The sequence below is a fragment of the Myotis daubentonii genome, chromosome 19 (genome assembly GCF_963259705.1).
Source record: "Myotis daubentonii chromosome 19, mMyoDau2.1, whole genome shotgun sequence".
NCBI lineage: Eukaryota > Metazoa > Chordata > Mammalia > Chiroptera > Vespertilionidae > Myotis > Myotis daubentonii.
The window spans coordinates 26,205,016-26,221,197 of record NC_081858.1 but is presented as its reverse complement, the minus strand read 5'-3'; the positions used below and the strand labels follow the sequence as shown (position 1 = coordinate 26,221,197).

Below are 16,182 nucleotides of genomic sequence, written 5' to 3'. Positions count from 1 at the left end.
CCACCCCCTGGTTCATAGGTTGACGCTCAACCCCTGCATCACACCAGCCGGGCTGAAGACTTCAATTGTGAAAGGCGGGTGAATCAGCCCCAGGATATGCATGGGGTGGGGCGGCCGGTGGGGAAGTGAGACCCCGAGAAACCCTGCCACGGTGCCTGTCTCAGCCCCCAAGCTGTTCCCTGGCCAAGTCACGCGTGGGTGAGGAGGCACGCAGGGAGGTGGTGATTCCGAGAGGTGAGTGAGCAGCTCGGGGTCTCCTCTCCAGCCCGGAGCCTGAGCCAGGGGCTGCCACTCTGCAGACAGGATGGTTTCTGTGTTCAAGGGCCCTGGGCCCCAAAACCCAGCTGCAATGGAGGACCCCGCTGCTCTGTGGTATCAACTACCCCATCCACGCTCACATCTGTCTTTGACACAGTCTCCCTGGGAACGGGTCAAAGGCCAGAGCCATTGGCCCGATAATGGTGGTGTCCACAGCTGGTCACACCTGCTCCCTCTGACACTGTTGTCCCACTCAAAGCACCCACACCAGGCTCACCCGCCCCTCCCCCAAGCAGAGGAGCAGCACAGGGAGAGAGAGAGTCCCGCACACCGCCCACCTGCTGTTCCGTGGCTTGGGAAGGCCAGGGACCTCCCTGATTTTGTAGGGAAAGAGACCCACTGTGGCCCCAGATCTCTCACCCACCCTTTCCGCCTGTGCGTCAGGTGTTTGGGTCAGGCTCCCCTTGCCCCTCCCTCTCCCTCCCAGGCCCTTGTGGGAGCAAAGAGTCTGGGGGATGTGGTCATATCAGACCCCATCTTTCCCTGGAGTCACCCTGAGTGAGTGGAGAGCCAAGGAGACCCTCCCGCAGCTGTCCTGAGCCTAATCTCCACTCCCCAGGGCCCAGGTAGGAGGCCACCGCTGCCCGGGCAACTGGGCCAGGCAGACACTCCCTCCCGATCCTTCCTCCCAAGGTCACCCAAGCCTAGGCCTATGTATTCGGAGGAGTGTCCAGTGGCATCTGTCCAGCTAGATGTCCACAGGGTGGGCGCCATTTAGCCACGATGTGGGGCACAGCAGGCAGGACTCCTGCCAAGCCTGGTTGCACCCCAAAAATGGGGATGCCATTCACCCAGCAGGCTTTGCTTCGCTGGCAGGATCCAGGCTTGAATGAGGACTGCAGGAAGGGCACCTGTAGCCAGAGAGACATGCCAGCTGTTTTCCGAGCCTCTGGAAGGTGGGAGGAGGAGGGACTGCCGTGAGGGCGCAGGTGTGATGTCAGGATTACACCCCATAACAACACCCTCAGTGCAGTCCAACTTCTCAGCCCACACACCACGGAAGACGGGGAGTTGTCCATCTCCCAAAACACGGGCACCCAGATGATGAGAGCAAAGGTCCTCCACGCCCAGCAAGACCTGTGCTGGGAAAACAGGGACTGGAGGGGGCCGGGAGCCCCATGGCATGGTGGGCACCTGGCCCTGTACCAACCAGCCTGGTCCCAGTCCTGGCTTTGCTGCTGGCTGGTGTGAGACCTTTAATGGTGCTTCCCTCGCCCCGCCAGCGTGGCTCAGTGGTTGAGCATCCACCTATGAACCAGGTTCGATTCCCGGTCAGGACACATGCTTGGGTTGCAGGCTTGATCCCCAATATGGAGCATGCAGAAGGCAGCGGATCCATGATTCCCTCTCATCATTGAGGTTTCTCTCTCTCTCTCTCTCTCTCTCTCTCTCTCTCTCTCTCTCTCTCTCTCCCTCTCTCTTCCTCTCTGAAATCAATAAAAATATAACAGCCCTGACTTGTTTGGCTCAGTGGATAGAGCGTCGGCCTGCAGACGGAAGGGTCCCCGGTTTGATTCCGGTCAAGGGCATGTACCATGGTTGTGGGCACCTCCCCAGTAAGGGGTGTGCAGGAGGCAACTGATCGAGGTTTCTGACTCTCTATCCCTCTCCCTTTCTCTCTGTAAAAAAAATCAACAAAGATTATTTAAAAAAATGAATAAATAAAAATATAACAAAAAAGGTGAAGGGATTAAGAAGTGCACATTGGCAGTTGCCAAACAGGCGCGGGGTGTGTCAATAAAGTATAGCGTAGGGAACAGAGTCAAGAATGTGGTAGAAACTACATAGGGAACCAGGTGCTAGAGATATGGGGGGGCGGGGGCGGGGGGGGGGGGCGGAAGACACCTTGCAGAGCGTGTGACTGCCAACCACTATGCTGTGCGCCTGAAACCAATGCACAGTGATGTTGCTCATAAACTGCAATGGAAAAATAAAACTGTAAAAAAATAGCCAAGTTACCTGTGTGACTCCCATGACCTGAGCTAATATTGACAAAGCCCTTAGAACAGGGCCTGGCCAATAAGGACTTCTCTTTGCAGGTGACCTGCTACCTGTGGCATTTTAGAAACACGGCTTCCTACGCCTCAGGAACTGGGGGACGTTGGGGGAGATATTCCTTTTCTTGTCTGGCCCTCCTCGGACCCGTGGACTTGGTTTTGCATCCCAAAAGCATAAGGCATCTATGACGTGATCCCGTCTCTTCCCAGTTGTTCTGTGGGTGTGGTTTTTTCCATGTCATTATAAACTCTCCGGCAGCCACAGTAAGCACTAGGGTCTCCTGAGAAACTGTTTCCAATTTTCCTACTAACAAGACACAAACAACTTTAAAATGAAAATATTTTCCGTTACTAAGGACCATTCGTCGGCAAACTATCGAAGGACCCTAACGCGTATTGTCAGGTGGTTTTTTAGAAAAACGGAACCAATTTCCAGTCCTGCCAGCAACGTAGCAATGTCTCCTCTTCACCAACTTTGTGCTGTTAATCCTCAGCCGGGGATATCTTTCCCATTGCTTTTTAGAGAGGAAGGGAGAGGGAGGGAGAGATAGAAGCATCCATGATGAGAGAAAACCACGGACCGGCGGCCTCCTGCACGCCCCCTACTGGGGATCGAGCACACCACCTGGGCACGTGCCCTCGACGGGAATCGAACCCAGGACCCTTCAGTCCACAGGCCCACGCTCTATCCGCTGAGCCAAACTGGCTAGGGCAAAATAAAGTTTACTAATTTGTAAACTTCTAAATCACAAAAAGGTAAAAGAAACAGGTAAAATCCATTTTTATCAATAGAAGACATTAAATAATGAAACATTAAATTTTTTGGATACGAGGTCTCCGAAACGTGGTGTATATTTTTCACTGACCTCTCCATTCCCACTAGTGGCAAGCCACTTCTCCCAACCTCAACTGCCACCCGTGGCTGGGAAGCCCAGATGGGTGGACGAAAGCCTGAGACGTGCAGAGGGCAAAGGTCTGCCAGCCTGGTTTCCACGCCTTTACCTTCACCTCCCACCTGCTTCTCTCTCTGGGAACTTTCTGCTCAGCCAACTTGAACTTTCTCACCTTCCCCAGTGACCTTTGCTTGGCTCTCAGGTGCCATCCCAGACACCTGTGTCAACAGCCTCCCACCCTCTCGCCTTCCAACACCCCCCCAGACCCTCCCCGCCACCTCACCCCTGCAGCTTGCTGCTCTGCTGACAGCCTGGGCCTCCTTAGGATGCAGCAATGCTCCTACCAGCCAGCACGCGCTGGGTGTGCGATGCCAGGCAAGCCCCCGGCGGGCCGTCCCGGTTAATCCTCCAGAACATCTTGAGGCTGGAGCCGCTCTGCACACAAGGGCTGTCCTATCAGCGGGTGAGCACAGCCAGGGTGTAGCCTGAGTTCCAGGTCAGGGGAATGGGTGGGGGGGGCCCCTTGGGAAGAAAGGCCTGGGGGCCACTCCGAGGGCTGAACCACGTTCATAAAAGCGCCCCCGTTTTGCTGGAAGGGGATCCCTGAAACTTGTCCGTGTCCTTGTTGCCCTCCCCCTGCCCTGCCCTGCCCTGTGGGAGCCCCTGGGAAGAGGAGGCCTGGAGGTGGGGGGTCGTGCTTGCTGCCCTCACTGAAGTCTGCTCTGGGGCCCCTTTGGGGGCGTGTTACCTCCTGGCCCGGCTAGGGTGCATCTTGGGGACAGACGGTGGCAAACATCCCAGAGGGGAGGGGAAACCATCGGGCGGGATGGGGCGGGGCAGACCCGGGCTCTCCTGTCGTCAGGGGCGGGACCAGCATCTGACCTCAGGGGCAAAACCAGGCCCAGGGAGCACCCTGAGCCGCAAAAGCGGGCGCCCTCAGGCACCATGAGCGGCCGAGTCGGGGACCTGAGCCCCCAGCAGCAGGAGGCCCTGGCCAGGGTGAGGTTCTTCGGGGGTCGGGGGGCAGGGCCGGGAGGCTTGGCTTGCCGGCCCCCCCCAGCAGTCTGATTGATGCTGGAGCCCCTACTGTACGGAGGGGAAAGGGGACCCTGGAGAGCGCCCCTGCCCAGCCGTGGGCACCTGTGCCCAGTTGCTCGGTCGCTGTGGACAGGACGGGGGACAGGAGCCCTTCTCTGGGCCACATTGGGGCCCGACCCAGCTCCCCACTCCTGCCCACTCCTGGCCACAGAGCCCCCTGGCCCCTGTCCCCTGCTGGGGGTGAGGAGTGGGAAAGGGTGGGAAGGGGAGGGGCCCTCCTCCCCCCTCTGCCTGTCCTGCTTCTGGACAGTTTAGGGGCAAACAGACTCCCAGATCTCCCGCCCAGATTGCAACATTTGTTTGGCTTCTCTGGGTGGTGTTCTGACTCACCAGGGCCTACGCTGTCTCCAGATCGCCAATGTTTTCATTAAAGGGGAAGGGAGGAGTTGGGGTGATCTCAAGAGGGTCCGCGGGGTAGGCCACACCTGGGAGGGTCCTGGCCTTGGGGAAGGGGGAGCAGTCCAAGTCTTAGGTGCCACAGCATGAATGGGGTTTGCAGGTGGCCAGGGGCTGGGGCTGTGACCTCAGGGTGGGGGGAAGGAAGGGGGGCCCAACCCTGGCTGCCACTTGGGCACTGAAGGGCAGCCTCGGGCTTGTGGGGAAGGGTTTCTGTTGCGGCTCCTCCCCTCGGAGGCCCTGAGGGCCCCGCAGAGCCTAATGGGCACCTCTGGGGAAGGAGGGGCCCTGGGTGAATTCCTACTGGAGGAGAGACCAGGTGAATGATGGGGGCCCTGGGGGGATCCCCAGGTAAAGGAGGAGGTCCCAGGAGCAGAGGGTCCCAGATGAAGGCAGGGTTCTCAGGTGAAAGAGAGTGGGTCCCCGGTGAACCCGCCCCCTCCCCCTCCCCCATTGGCAATGGCCTCAGAGAAGACAGGCACTGGGCCCCTAGCAGGGGCTGGACACCTGGCCTTTGGGGGTGAATTCCGGTGGCGATGCTTTAAACAACATAGAGTTTAGTCTTAGTTTTACCGTTATTCGAAAGAAATGGGCGCTACTTTTAAAATAGGGGGCAAGAGCCCAGCTGGCGGGCTCCGTAGTTGAGTGTCGACCTGTGAACCAGGAGGTCACGGTTCGATTCGCGGTTAGGGCACATGCCTGGGTTGCGGACTCCATCCCCAGTGAGGGGGCGTGCGGGAGGCAGCCGATCCATGGTTCTCCCTCATCATGGATGATTCTCTCTCTCTCCCTCTCCCTTCCTCTCTGAAATCAATGAAAACATATTTCAAATCATAGATGCAGTATCAGGGGCAACGCTCCTAAACGTTGGCCTGCATCAAATTCACCAGGGATCTTTGCAAAAATAGGGATAGCAGGGCCCCACCTCAGGCTTATAGAGTGAGGGTCTTGGGGGACAGAGATCCCCCGAAGTTTGAGAAGGACACAACTCTTCCTGCCATGGTGGGCTGGGAGGGTGGGTGTGCTCCATTCCCAGGTGGCAGAATGATACAGGTAGCCGCTGCGGACTGCACAGTCCCTGGGCAAGGTCCCTGGGCAGGGCTGGCTGGCTGACTGAGGGTGGGCAGGGTCAGGGATGGGGTTGGGGGTCCCAGGGATCATGGCAGCCCCTCTGACAATCATATCCCCCCCCCTCAGTTCCAGGACAACCTCCAGGACCTGCTGCCCACCATGCCCAAAGCTGACGACCACTTCCTCTTGCGCTGGCTGCGAGGTGAGGGCCTCAGGAGAGGGTGTGGGAGACTTTGGGGGACAGAGCGATAAAGAACACGGGCTCTGAGCCCGGCCAGCGTGGCTCCGTGGTTGAGCACGGCCTATGAACCAGGAGGTGAGGGTTCGATTCCCGGTCACGGCATGTACCCGGGTTGTGGGCTCGATCCCCAGTGGGGGGCGTGCAGGAGGCAGCCGATCCACGATTCTTTCTCGTCATTGCTGTTTCTATCTCTCGCTCCCTCTCCCTTCTTCTCTGAAATCAATAAAAAATATATTTTAAAAAGAAAAAAAAGAACCCGGGCTCTGGACCCAGCCCACTTTGGCTAGAATCTGAGCTCCCCTTCAGGCTGGCATGGCACCCAAAACCCCACGGAGCCTCAGTTTCTTCATCTGCAAATGTGGGATGAGGCCGCCGCCCACTGGCGGTTGTGAGTGTTAAATGAGAGGGTGTAGAGCCTGGCACCGGCTGGGCACGGGTCGGGGCGAGCTCACAGTTAGCACCTCCCTCGGGAGTTCTCGGGATGACAGGCCTGGCCAGGCCTTGAGTCAGACGTCGCTGAACACGGCCTCGGGGCACCTGCCTCTGGGCCTGTCTCCAGGTCCCTGAAGACAAGGCTGTGTGTCCCCGTAGAGAACCTGGCAGCCAGCAGATGCCCCACAAACACCCCAGGAAGTAATGAAAGGTGGGGGAGTTTCTCCCAGGAATGGCTGAGCCAGTGTAAAATGATTAGAATAACAGAAACCACTCCAGGGCTTAGGGGAACCGTGACTTCGACTCAGCGCACCCCGGGGGACGGATTTTGAACTTGATCATTAAGACAGAGCTGGTGGCCTTGGTGGGTTTTCTCTGGAGGTGGGTCCTGGTCATGGCAGAGAAAGCTTCGTGGTGTATCTCTCTCTCTCTCTCTCTCTCTCTCTCTCTCTCTCTCTCTCTTTCTCCCTTCCCTCTCTGCCTTCCATTCTCTAAAAAAAACAATGGAAAAAATACCCTTGGGTGAGGATTAACTACAACAAAGATATTATTCCCATTTAACAGATTAAAAAACTAAGGCTCAGAGAAGTTAAGCAATATGCTTAAGGTTGCACAGCAAATAAAAGGACAAAACTAGACTTCAAGTCCAAATCATTCCTGACTCCAAAGCCCAAGCTGTTCAGCAGGGGATCGAACCCACAGCCCTGACATAGTGGGATGACGCTCTAACCAACTGAGCTACCAGTTTAGGGTCAGACTGACCTTCAGAATGAAGAGTTTAAAAAGCCCTGCAAACCGAAATCATGACTTTCTCCAAAGCCTTCTAGAGAATTAAAGATCCTCCCATTTTCACAGACTTGCCAGACCCCCAGTGGATCCTTGGGGGTGTCGGGAACAGACAGGGGGCCCCCCACAATGTCCTCATGAGTTTTCAGAGAATAGCTTGCTCTAGACCCAGCCTCGAGCCTCCTCTTACCTCGACTCTTCCCGCAGCTCAGAACTTCGACCTGAAGAAATCCGAGGACATGCTTCGGAAGGTGAGGCCCCGTTCTCAGGCGCTTGCCGCCTCCCGCACGCTGCACCCCAGGGATCAGCCACAAAGGGTGGGGGCCTCGCCCTGTCCTGTTGTCACGTTTCTTCTTCCCCCCTCCTTGGACCCCTTTCGGCATCGGACCCAGGCCCCCCACGGTCCTGCTCCCGGTGTCCCCACCCCCCCGTTCAGTGTCGGCAGAGCCCGGGGGATGCTGTGGCCAGGCCTCGGTGGCTTCGAGCAGAGGGGCCTTCGGGGCACACAGCCTCCAGGCCCTGCCCTGTCTCCACAGCACCTCGAGTTCCGGAAGCAACAGGACCTGGACAACATCCTCACGTGGCAGCCCTCAGAGGTGAGCCCCACACCATCCCCACCTCACTCCCCCCTCCTCCCCCCCCCATGTCCAGCTGCCTGATGGAGCAGGGACATGGCCGGGGGGGCCGGTTTGAGGGAGGACCTTACCCCAGGTGATCCAGCGGTATGACTCGGGCGGTCTGTGCGGCTACGACTACGAAGGCTGCCCCGTGTGGTTCGACATCATCGGGAGCCTGGACCCCAAGGGCCTCCTCCTGTCAGCCTCCAAGCAGGAGCTGATCCGGAAACGCATCAAGGTCTGCGAGCGGCTCTTGCAGGAGTGTGAGCTGCAGAGTCAGAAGGTGAGTGACCCGGGCCGGGGGGCTGGGGACTGTCGGGGGGTAAGGGGCGGGGAAGGGAGTCATGTTAGGCCCACTCTGTCTAAAAGGTGGGTCTCAGTTTTCCCCTCAGTTTTCCCTAACTGGTTTGGCTCAGTGGATAGAGCGTCGGCCTGCAGACTCAAGGGTCCCAGGTTCGATTCCAGTGAAGGGCATGTACTTTGGCTGCGGGCACATCCCCAGGGGGGGGATGTGCAGGAGGCAGCTGATTGATGTTTCTCTCTCATCGATGTTTCTAACTCTCTATCCCTCTCCCTTCCTCTCTGTAAAAAAAATCAATAAAATATATTTTAAAAAATAAAAATAAAAAGTGGCACCAGGCCCAGTCAGTGTGGCTCAGTGGTTGAGGGTCGACCTATGAACTCAAGGCCACACAGCCTGCCAACAGCATAGCGCGGCAGACGCTGGTCAACGTAGTATCTACTACTGTATCTAAAGGTGCCCAATGAATAAGGAACAAAGATTTTTTTTTAATATATTTTATTGATTTTTTACAGAGAGGAAGGGAGAGGGATACAGAGTTAGAAACATCGATGAGAGAGAAACATCGATTCAGCTGCCTCTTGCACACCCCCTACTGGGGATGTGCCCGCAACCCAGGTACGTGCCCTTGACCGGAATCGAACCTGGGACCCTTCAGTCCGCAGGCCGACGCTCTATCCGCTGAGCCAAACCGGTCAGGGCAGGAACGAAGATTTTTAATTGCACAGCTAACTCATTGCAGGGCTTAAATGCAGCATCGTCTCAGAGCCGCGGCAGGTGCATCTGCTTGGCAAACACTGCGGGCAGCCAGGGGTGGGGGTGGCAGGAAGGTAGGAGCCGGCCCAGGTCTCTGTGCCTGCATCTCCTGTCCGACCTATGTACCTGCTCCGTCCCACGCAGCTGGGCAGGAAGATCGAGACGGTGCTGATGGTGTTTGACCTGGAGGGGCTGGGCCTGCAACACCTGTGGAAGCCAGCTGTGGAGGTCTACCAGCAGGTAAGGTAAGCAGCTGGCTCGAGGCCAATAGGGAGCCTCTGCCCACAGCAGCTTCAGTCCACGGAGGAGGGGAACCCGTGCCTCCGGGGTCCCACCGAGCAGTCAGTGACGCCCACCTGAGGTACCTCCTGCAAGGAGGAAGAGGAGCAGGAGTCTCACAGAGGACGGGCTGGGTGCTCATGGGAAGGCGGGGTGGGCCAGGGGACAGAGGGAGGGGGGCTCTTGCCTCCGCAGCCTCAGAGGCCACCCATCCAGGCAGGAATGTTGGAGTGTGGCCTCCACCTGACTCTTCTTGACGTCACAGTTTTTCGCCATCATGGAAGCAAATTATCCTGAGACAGTGAAGAATTTAATTATTGTTCGAGGTGAGGATTAATGGGGCAGCGGGGAAGGAGTGGAGAATGGGGGGGGGTGGGCCGTGGGTAAGCCACCGCATTCAGGGCTTCCGAAACCAACCTTTGTGAAGAATGGGTGTTTTTTGTTGTTGTTGGTTTGTTGGTTTGTTGGTGTGTGGGTGTTTTAGCTCAGTGCTTCCCAGGCTGATATTTTGGGGCCAAACAAAAGCCTGTGCAGCAATGTCAAATACGTCATAAGTTTCTAAATGTTTGCTGTTATTTTCTTTCCTTATCTGGGCGTGTGCACTGGTAACAAATGGCCTATGGGCCACACGGATTGATGGACACACTTTGGGCGAGAATGGTCTCTGTCTGTGACAGCCGTATAGTGAGGGGGGTCACCGTATGTGCTCTGGGTCAGATACATACGGTGGTGATGGGAAAACTGGGGCTCAGGAGGTTCCACAGGCTTGCTCAAAGTCACAGGGCTAGCTAGATTGGAAGCTATAGCCCTGTGACTTTGAGCAAGCCTGTGGAACCCCCTGAGCCTCAGTTTTCCCACTCTGTAAAATGGGGATGCGATGGCACCTTCCCCATGAGACAGCTGTGAGGTGAAGTGAGACAGTCTGTGGGGAAGGCATAGTACAGAGCCTGACCGACAGAAAGGTCCTAGTAAGTGTGAGTGGTGCAGGTGGGACATGAGGCCTAAGGCAGATGCCCCACCGACTTGCACCCAAGAGGAGCCCAAGGCAACCTGGGAAAACCTTGAGTGTGAAAAAGAAGAGGCGGCCACTGGGGAATCAACACTCCTGAAGCCCTACAGCTGAACAGGGAAGCCAGCCACGTATCGCGAGCCAGGCACGGTGCCAAGTGTTATGCACGCACCGTTATGTGGAATCTCCATTTTATGTAGTTACAGTTAATAGCACTAAAGCTCAGAGAGGGTGAGTAACTAGCTGAAGGTCACACAGCACGAAGAGTCAGAATCTAGAGCTGTCGAACTCCTGTCCGGCCCACGCCCTCGAGTGGGACTTTACATCTAATCCCAAGTCCTGCTGGGTCAGTTTCCCAAGGGAGTTTCCTGTGTTTCAGCCCCCAAGCTCTTCCCTGTGGCCTTCAACTTGGTCAAGTCGTTCATAACTGAGGAGACTCGACGGAAGATAGTGATTCTGGGCGGTGAGTGACGTGGCCTCCTGGCTGTGCCCATCTGCCCAGGGAGCAGAGGTCAGTGCTCACGCCCCCATTTCTCTCTGGCACTGACCTTCTTTACCCAGGCACTGACCTCGGCCTGACTCCACCGGCCTTTGCACACTCAGATGAGGCTTTGGGCCTGGACGCCAGCCTGGGTGGCCCTGCCACGCTCTCGGGTGCTCTCATGAGTAGGCACCCAGGGGAGCGAGCCAAGGGCACACCAGGGTGCCTTGCAGGGCTTGGCCCCCTCTGCCTTCTGTCAAGCCCCCCTCTTGCTCCCTCAGGCAACTGGAAGCAAGAGCTGCCAAAGTTCATCAGCCCCGACCAGCTACCTGTGGAATTTGGGGGGACCTTGACCGACCCCGATGGCAACCCCAAGTGCCTGACCAAGGTATGGGGGTGCCCAGAGGGTGGGGAGTGAGGGTGGTGACGCCACTCACCCACCCTCACCCACAGATCAACTACGGAGGCCAAGTGCCCAGGAGCTATTACCTGCACAACCAGGTGAGGGTGCAGTACGAGCACACGGCGACCGTGGGCCGCGGCTCCTCCCTGCAGGTGGAGTTTGAGATTCTGTTCCCGGGCTGTGTGCTCAGGTAGGGACGGACGGTGGCCACTGACACCTGGGCACAGCTGGGAGGAGCCTGGAGCCCGGGCATCAGGTGGCCGTCAGCGGCGCCCTGTCCCCTGCAGGTGGCAGTTTGAATCGGAGAGGGCGGACATCGGCTTCGGCGTTTTCCTGAAGAGCAAGAAGGGGGAGCGGCAGCGGGTGGGGGAGATGACGGAGGTGCTGCCCAGCCAGCGCTACAACGCCCACCTGGTGCCCGAGGACGGGAGCCTCACCTGCCTCCAGGCCGGCGTCTGTAAGAGCCGTAGGGTCCACCAGGGCCGTTTGCTTCCTCCTGGCGAAGGGATGGGCTGACATGGGTGGCCAGTCTGGCTTCTCTCTCTGCCTTTTTTTAAAAAAAAATATTTCAGGGCGGAAAGGAGAGGGAGGGAGAGATGGAAACATCAGTGAATGAGAGAGAATCGTTGATCGGCTGCCTCTTGCATGCCCCCTACTGGGGATTGAGCCTGCAACCTGGGCATATGCCCTGACCGGGAATCGAACCGTGACCTTCTGGCTCAGAGGTCGCCACTCCACCACTGAGCCACGCCGGCCAGGCTGTTCCTAATTCTTTAATGAGCACAAGCCTCATCCAAAGCGATGGATGGCTGTGAGCCATGGGCTGGGGGCTGGGCCGTGGCTGACGCTCCAGCCCCATCCATAGTCCTGGGCGGCCAGTCCCCCAGGGCACCGGGTCTGCAGAGGGCTCGGGCTAGAGCTGCCTGATGGCTTCCTTCTCCGTCCTGGCAGACGTCCTGCGCTTCGACAACACCTACAGCCTGATTCACGCCAAGAAGGTCAGCTACACCGTGGAGGTGCTGCTCCCCGACAGGGCCTCCCAGGAGAAAATCCAGGGTCTCGAGGCGACAAAACCATCCCCGGCACAATGAAGACCCCGCTGCCTCTGCGCCTGGGTTCTCCACCCCCCTCTGCACCCACTCCCTGTCCCCTGCCCGCCCAGGCAGGGTGCTGCTGGAGGCGACCCAGAGGGCACTCACCTCCCATCGCCATCTCAGCTCCTCCTGGCACACCTGGCCCAGGGGGCAAGCAGGAGGGGACACCCAGTGCGTAGACCACCCTGAGGATCCCGACGGGCATCTGATTACCTGTCTGCAAAGGCTGGGGATGAGAACCCGAGGATGAACCAGCATCCACTGAGGAAGGATTCCGCCTGCAGAGCTGCCCGAGTCCCTCCTGACAATGCCCACCTGTCCCAGGACCCCCCCCGCCCCCCCCCACACACACCTGGCACCCGGCGTGGCGGCCTGAGCCCCAGGCCTCGAAGGGGGCACAGCTTCAGGCCCTAAGAGCAGGGAGGCCGCGCTGTCTGCCAGAAGCGGCTCACTGGGGACAGGCAGGGCCAGCTGGAGGCTTGAGAGTCTGCACAGGAGCTCCGACGCCATGAGGAGCAAACCAGCTAAATGATCAAAACGCCAGCGCCCGTGCGTGAGGCGCTCCTCGTCTGCCAGGGCGCGTGAGTGGTTTGGTAAGAAGAGAGACTGCTGTGCCTGCATCGGGGAGATGGCCCAGGGCTGGGGTCAGGCAGAAACCACGGGACATGGTGTTCCGGGGCTGCTCCCCCATCTCAGAGCGGGCTTTGCCACCACCTGGTGGCCCTCCGCGGTCACCCTCCGTGCAGCCTCCCAGGTGCAGCCACATCTGGAGAACCCCGGGGCGCTCGGGCATCCCAGAGCCATTCCCGCTGCCCTTGGCAGGCTAGAGAGGGCCCCGTGACCGGGGTTGGGGGGACCCTTTTCCGGGTTTTGCTGGGCCCACCTGTTGCTATGACAGAGGCTCACAATAGGTGACTTCCACCTTCACAATCCCCTGCCTAAAATCAAGCAGTTTAGCCCGGCCGCGGTGGCTCAGTGGTTTTTTTTTTTTTTTTTTTTGAAGTGGGAAAAGATTATTACTTTAATAATTTGTTAGCAGGTCTATAGAATATTCACATGGGGAAATGTATCTCGACCTTTATCTCACAACATAGCCAAAAGTCAATTGCAGATGGATTGTACATCCAAATATGACAAGAAAACCAATAGAGCTCCTATACAATATCTTGACCTTGAGGTCTGGCAATTATTTCTTAAACAGGACAAAAACAAATCATTACCCAGAAAGAAAAAGTCTAACTGATATATTGGATTTTATTAAAATAAAAATAACCTTTCTCAAGTAAACCATTACATGAAAGCAAGCCAGAATAGAAGATATTCACAAAGCACTTATCTGACCAATTATAAGCTTCTAGAATGTATAAGAATCTATAAATCAACAACAAAAAAATCAGACCCCTCATTTAAAAAATTGGTAAAAATCTTACATAGGTGCTTCACAAAGTAGGAAATTCAAATGGTCAATGAACACATGACAAGGTTCTCAAATTCCACACCCATCAAGGAAGTACATATTAAAATTCAATGCCACTCCACATCAACTAGAAAGACTAAAATAAAAAAGACTAATATTGTCAAGTGTTGGCTAAAGTATGGGACAACTTAAAAACCAACTCCTGTGTACTTCCGGTGGATATAAAGTTGCCATGGAACTTTAGAAACTAGCAATACCTTCTAAAACTGAATACATCATATGTGAAGATCTACAACACTCCTACGTATATATCCATTGGAAACACATTCATATGTGTGCTAAAAGATATGTACAAAGAATGTTCAGAGCAGCACTACTAGTAATTGCCAAAAACTTAAACTAGAATCCTTTCTCTGATAATGAAAATGAATAAACCTTGCAAAATAAAATGTCATAGCTGCATCCCCCAAACATTTTGAGCAAAATAAGCCTGTTGTAAAAATGTACATACTTGATTCCATTTATTTGAATTTTAAAAATAATAAAACTAATTTATGGTGCTTGTTATAAACTGATGGTTTCAGGAGGTGGGGGCTTTGAAAGATAATTAGGTCTTGATGAGGTCATGAAGGCTGCCCTCCCAACGGGAGGCTCAGTGGTTTGATTCCCGGTCAGGGCACAGGCCTGGGTTGCGGGCTCGATCCCCAGTGTGGGGCGTGCAGGAGGCAGCCGATCCATGATTCTCTCTCATCATTGATGTTTCTATCTCTCTCTCCCTCTCCCGTCCTCTCTGAAATCAATAAAGATATATTTTTTCAAAGAACGAAATAGCTCTGAGAGGCACTGGCTGGCCCAGGCCTGTTTCCTTGTTCATCCATTTAGTCATCAATGTTTATGGAGCGTCCGTCCAGCGCCAGGCACTGCAGGCCCCAGGGGCACCAGGCCACTGGGCTGGCCGGACCCCACGGCAGGAAAGGTGCCTGTGTTAGAAGAGGCAGAAGTGACTGATGATCCATCACCGAGTGAGCATGTCATCACGGGTGCGCTGGGAGGGGCAGGAGCCAAATTCTGGGGGAGCATCCAGCAGAGAAACCCGATGGGGGATCGGATGTGCTTTGCCCACGGGAGGGACCCCTGAAGGGAGAGCTGAAGCATGTGTGTATGTGTGTGTGGGGGGGGATCCCAGACAGGCATGGGGTGGGGGAGGCTATGGGGTCTGAGGCTGGAGGAAAGCCATGAGGGCTCTTGGGTGACACTTGGGTGACAGCTGACTGACGTGTGTTACTTGCAAGCAACTGGGGACACTCGGTTGCTAATACAACCCTGTCATGATGCAGGTTATGCAACCGAGTCTGTTGTTTGTCCGGAAAGAATGGCAAGATCTTGGCAAGAGGCCGCAGGTCAAAACTCTTAGTCAGGATGAGGTGCTGGGAAATACCTGGCCTCACCTGTCAAGAAAACAGACAAGTCCTGGCTGGTGTGGCTCAGTGGATAGAGCGTCGGCCTGTGGACGGAAGGGTCCCAGGTTCGATTCCTGGTCAGGGCACATGCCCAGGTTGCGGGCTTGATCCTCAGTGGGGGACGTGCAGGAGGCAGCCAATCCATGATTCTCTCTCATCGTTGATGCTTCTATCTCTCTTCCCCTCTCCCTTCCTCTCTGAAATCAATAAAGATTTATTTAAAAAAGAAAACAGACAATAAATGTAGGTGAGGGAGGGAAGAAGTCAGAACCCTCCCCCATTGCCAGCGGGGGTGTAAAATGGCACGGCCGCTCTGGGAAACGGTTTGGCTGCTCCTCAAAAGGATACGCAAAGAGTGACTATACGACCCAGCAAGGCTGCTCTTAAGGGTGTGCACACGAGAACAGAAAAGATATGTTTCCACAGAAACTTGCACAAAAAATGTTCATCACAGCCTTCTTTATAACGGCCCCAAAGTGGCAACAACCCCAATGTCCCCCAAATGGGGAATGAATAAACAAGAATGTGGTGATTCTATACAAAAGAATATTCAGCCAGCCCTGGCTGGTGTGGCTCAGTGGTTGAGCGTCCACCTATGAACCAGGAGGTCACGGTTTGATTCCCTGTCAGGACACATGCCTGGCTTGCAGGCTCCATCCCCGGTGGGGGGTGAGCAGGAGGCAGCCGATCAGTGATTCTCATCATTGATGTTTCTCTCTCTCCCTCTCCCTTCCTCTCTGATATATATATGTTTATGTATATATATATGTGTGTGTTTATATATATAAACAAACAAAGGAAATGAAAAAGGTAAAAGATGGAACACAGACTGTCCCCCAGGTGCTACCCAGAGCACCACTGGGACTCTGATGAGATCCCCCCCAATTCCCTTTCCATCCCCCCTTTTTAGGCCACCCCCGCCTCACCTTACTGTGGCCTGAGACCCCATTCCCTCTCCCCCCAACTTGCCTCTTCCCAGCCATGCTCAGGCCTTTGCCTAGGCTCGAGCTCCCCCTGGGCCCCCTCTGTGCTCCCCCCACTGGTTCTGGTGCGACCCAGCTAGGGGGAGGCAGACAGGAATGTCCGAGTGGCGGCCCTCTCACATGTCCTAGTGACCTCCCAGAAAGCGCGGT

At 55.9% G+C, this 16,182-nt stretch overlaps 1 protein-coding gene across 2 annotated transcripts; it reads left to right on the top strand.

Annotated features, from left to right (window-relative positions):
* The first annotated feature begins 3,635 nt into the window (after positions 1–3,635).
* Positions 3,636–13,147, top strand: LOC132221679 (SEC14-like protein 4). Of its 2 annotated transcripts, none has more exons than XM_059675936.1 (12): positions 3,636–3,671; positions 5,900–5,975; positions 7,440–7,483; positions 7,769–7,828; positions 7,944–8,132; positions 9,051–9,146; positions 9,451–9,511; positions 10,574–10,657; positions 10,957–11,063; positions 11,129–11,268; positions 11,366–11,535; positions 12,030–13,147. In XM_059675936.1, exons 2-12 carry the CDS (start codon positions 5,933–5,935, stop codon positions 12,167–12,169), a joined length of 1,134 nt encoding a protein of 377 aa, XP_059531919.1. In that variant the 5' UTR covers positions 3,636–3,671; positions 5,900–5,932; the 3' UTR covers positions 12,170–13,147. The 2 variants fall into 2 exon arrangements, with proteins under 2 accessions (XP_059531919.1, XP_059531917.1); XM_059675934.1 differs by lacking the exon at positions 3,636–3,671 and adding an exon at positions 4,080–4,207.
* Positions 13,148–16,182: the final 3,035 nt, after the last annotated feature.

What these genes read in the sequence shown, in the direction of transcription:
- LOC132221679 (XM_059675934.1), top strand. Translation starts at nt 4,154, where the DNA reads ATGAGCGGCCGAGTCGGGGACCTGAGCCCCCAGCAGCAGGAGGCCCTG. An exon ending in AGCAGGAGGCCCTGGCCAGG is followed by an intron (nt 4,208 to 5,899) that starts GTGAGGTTCTTC and finishes CCCCCCCCTCAG; the next exon opens with TTCCAGGACAACCTCCAGGA. An exon ending in GAAGATAGTGATTCTGGGCG is followed by an intron (nt 10,658 to 10,956) that starts GTGAGTGACGTG and finishes TTGCTCCCTCAG; the next exon opens with GCAACTGGAAGCAAGAGCTG.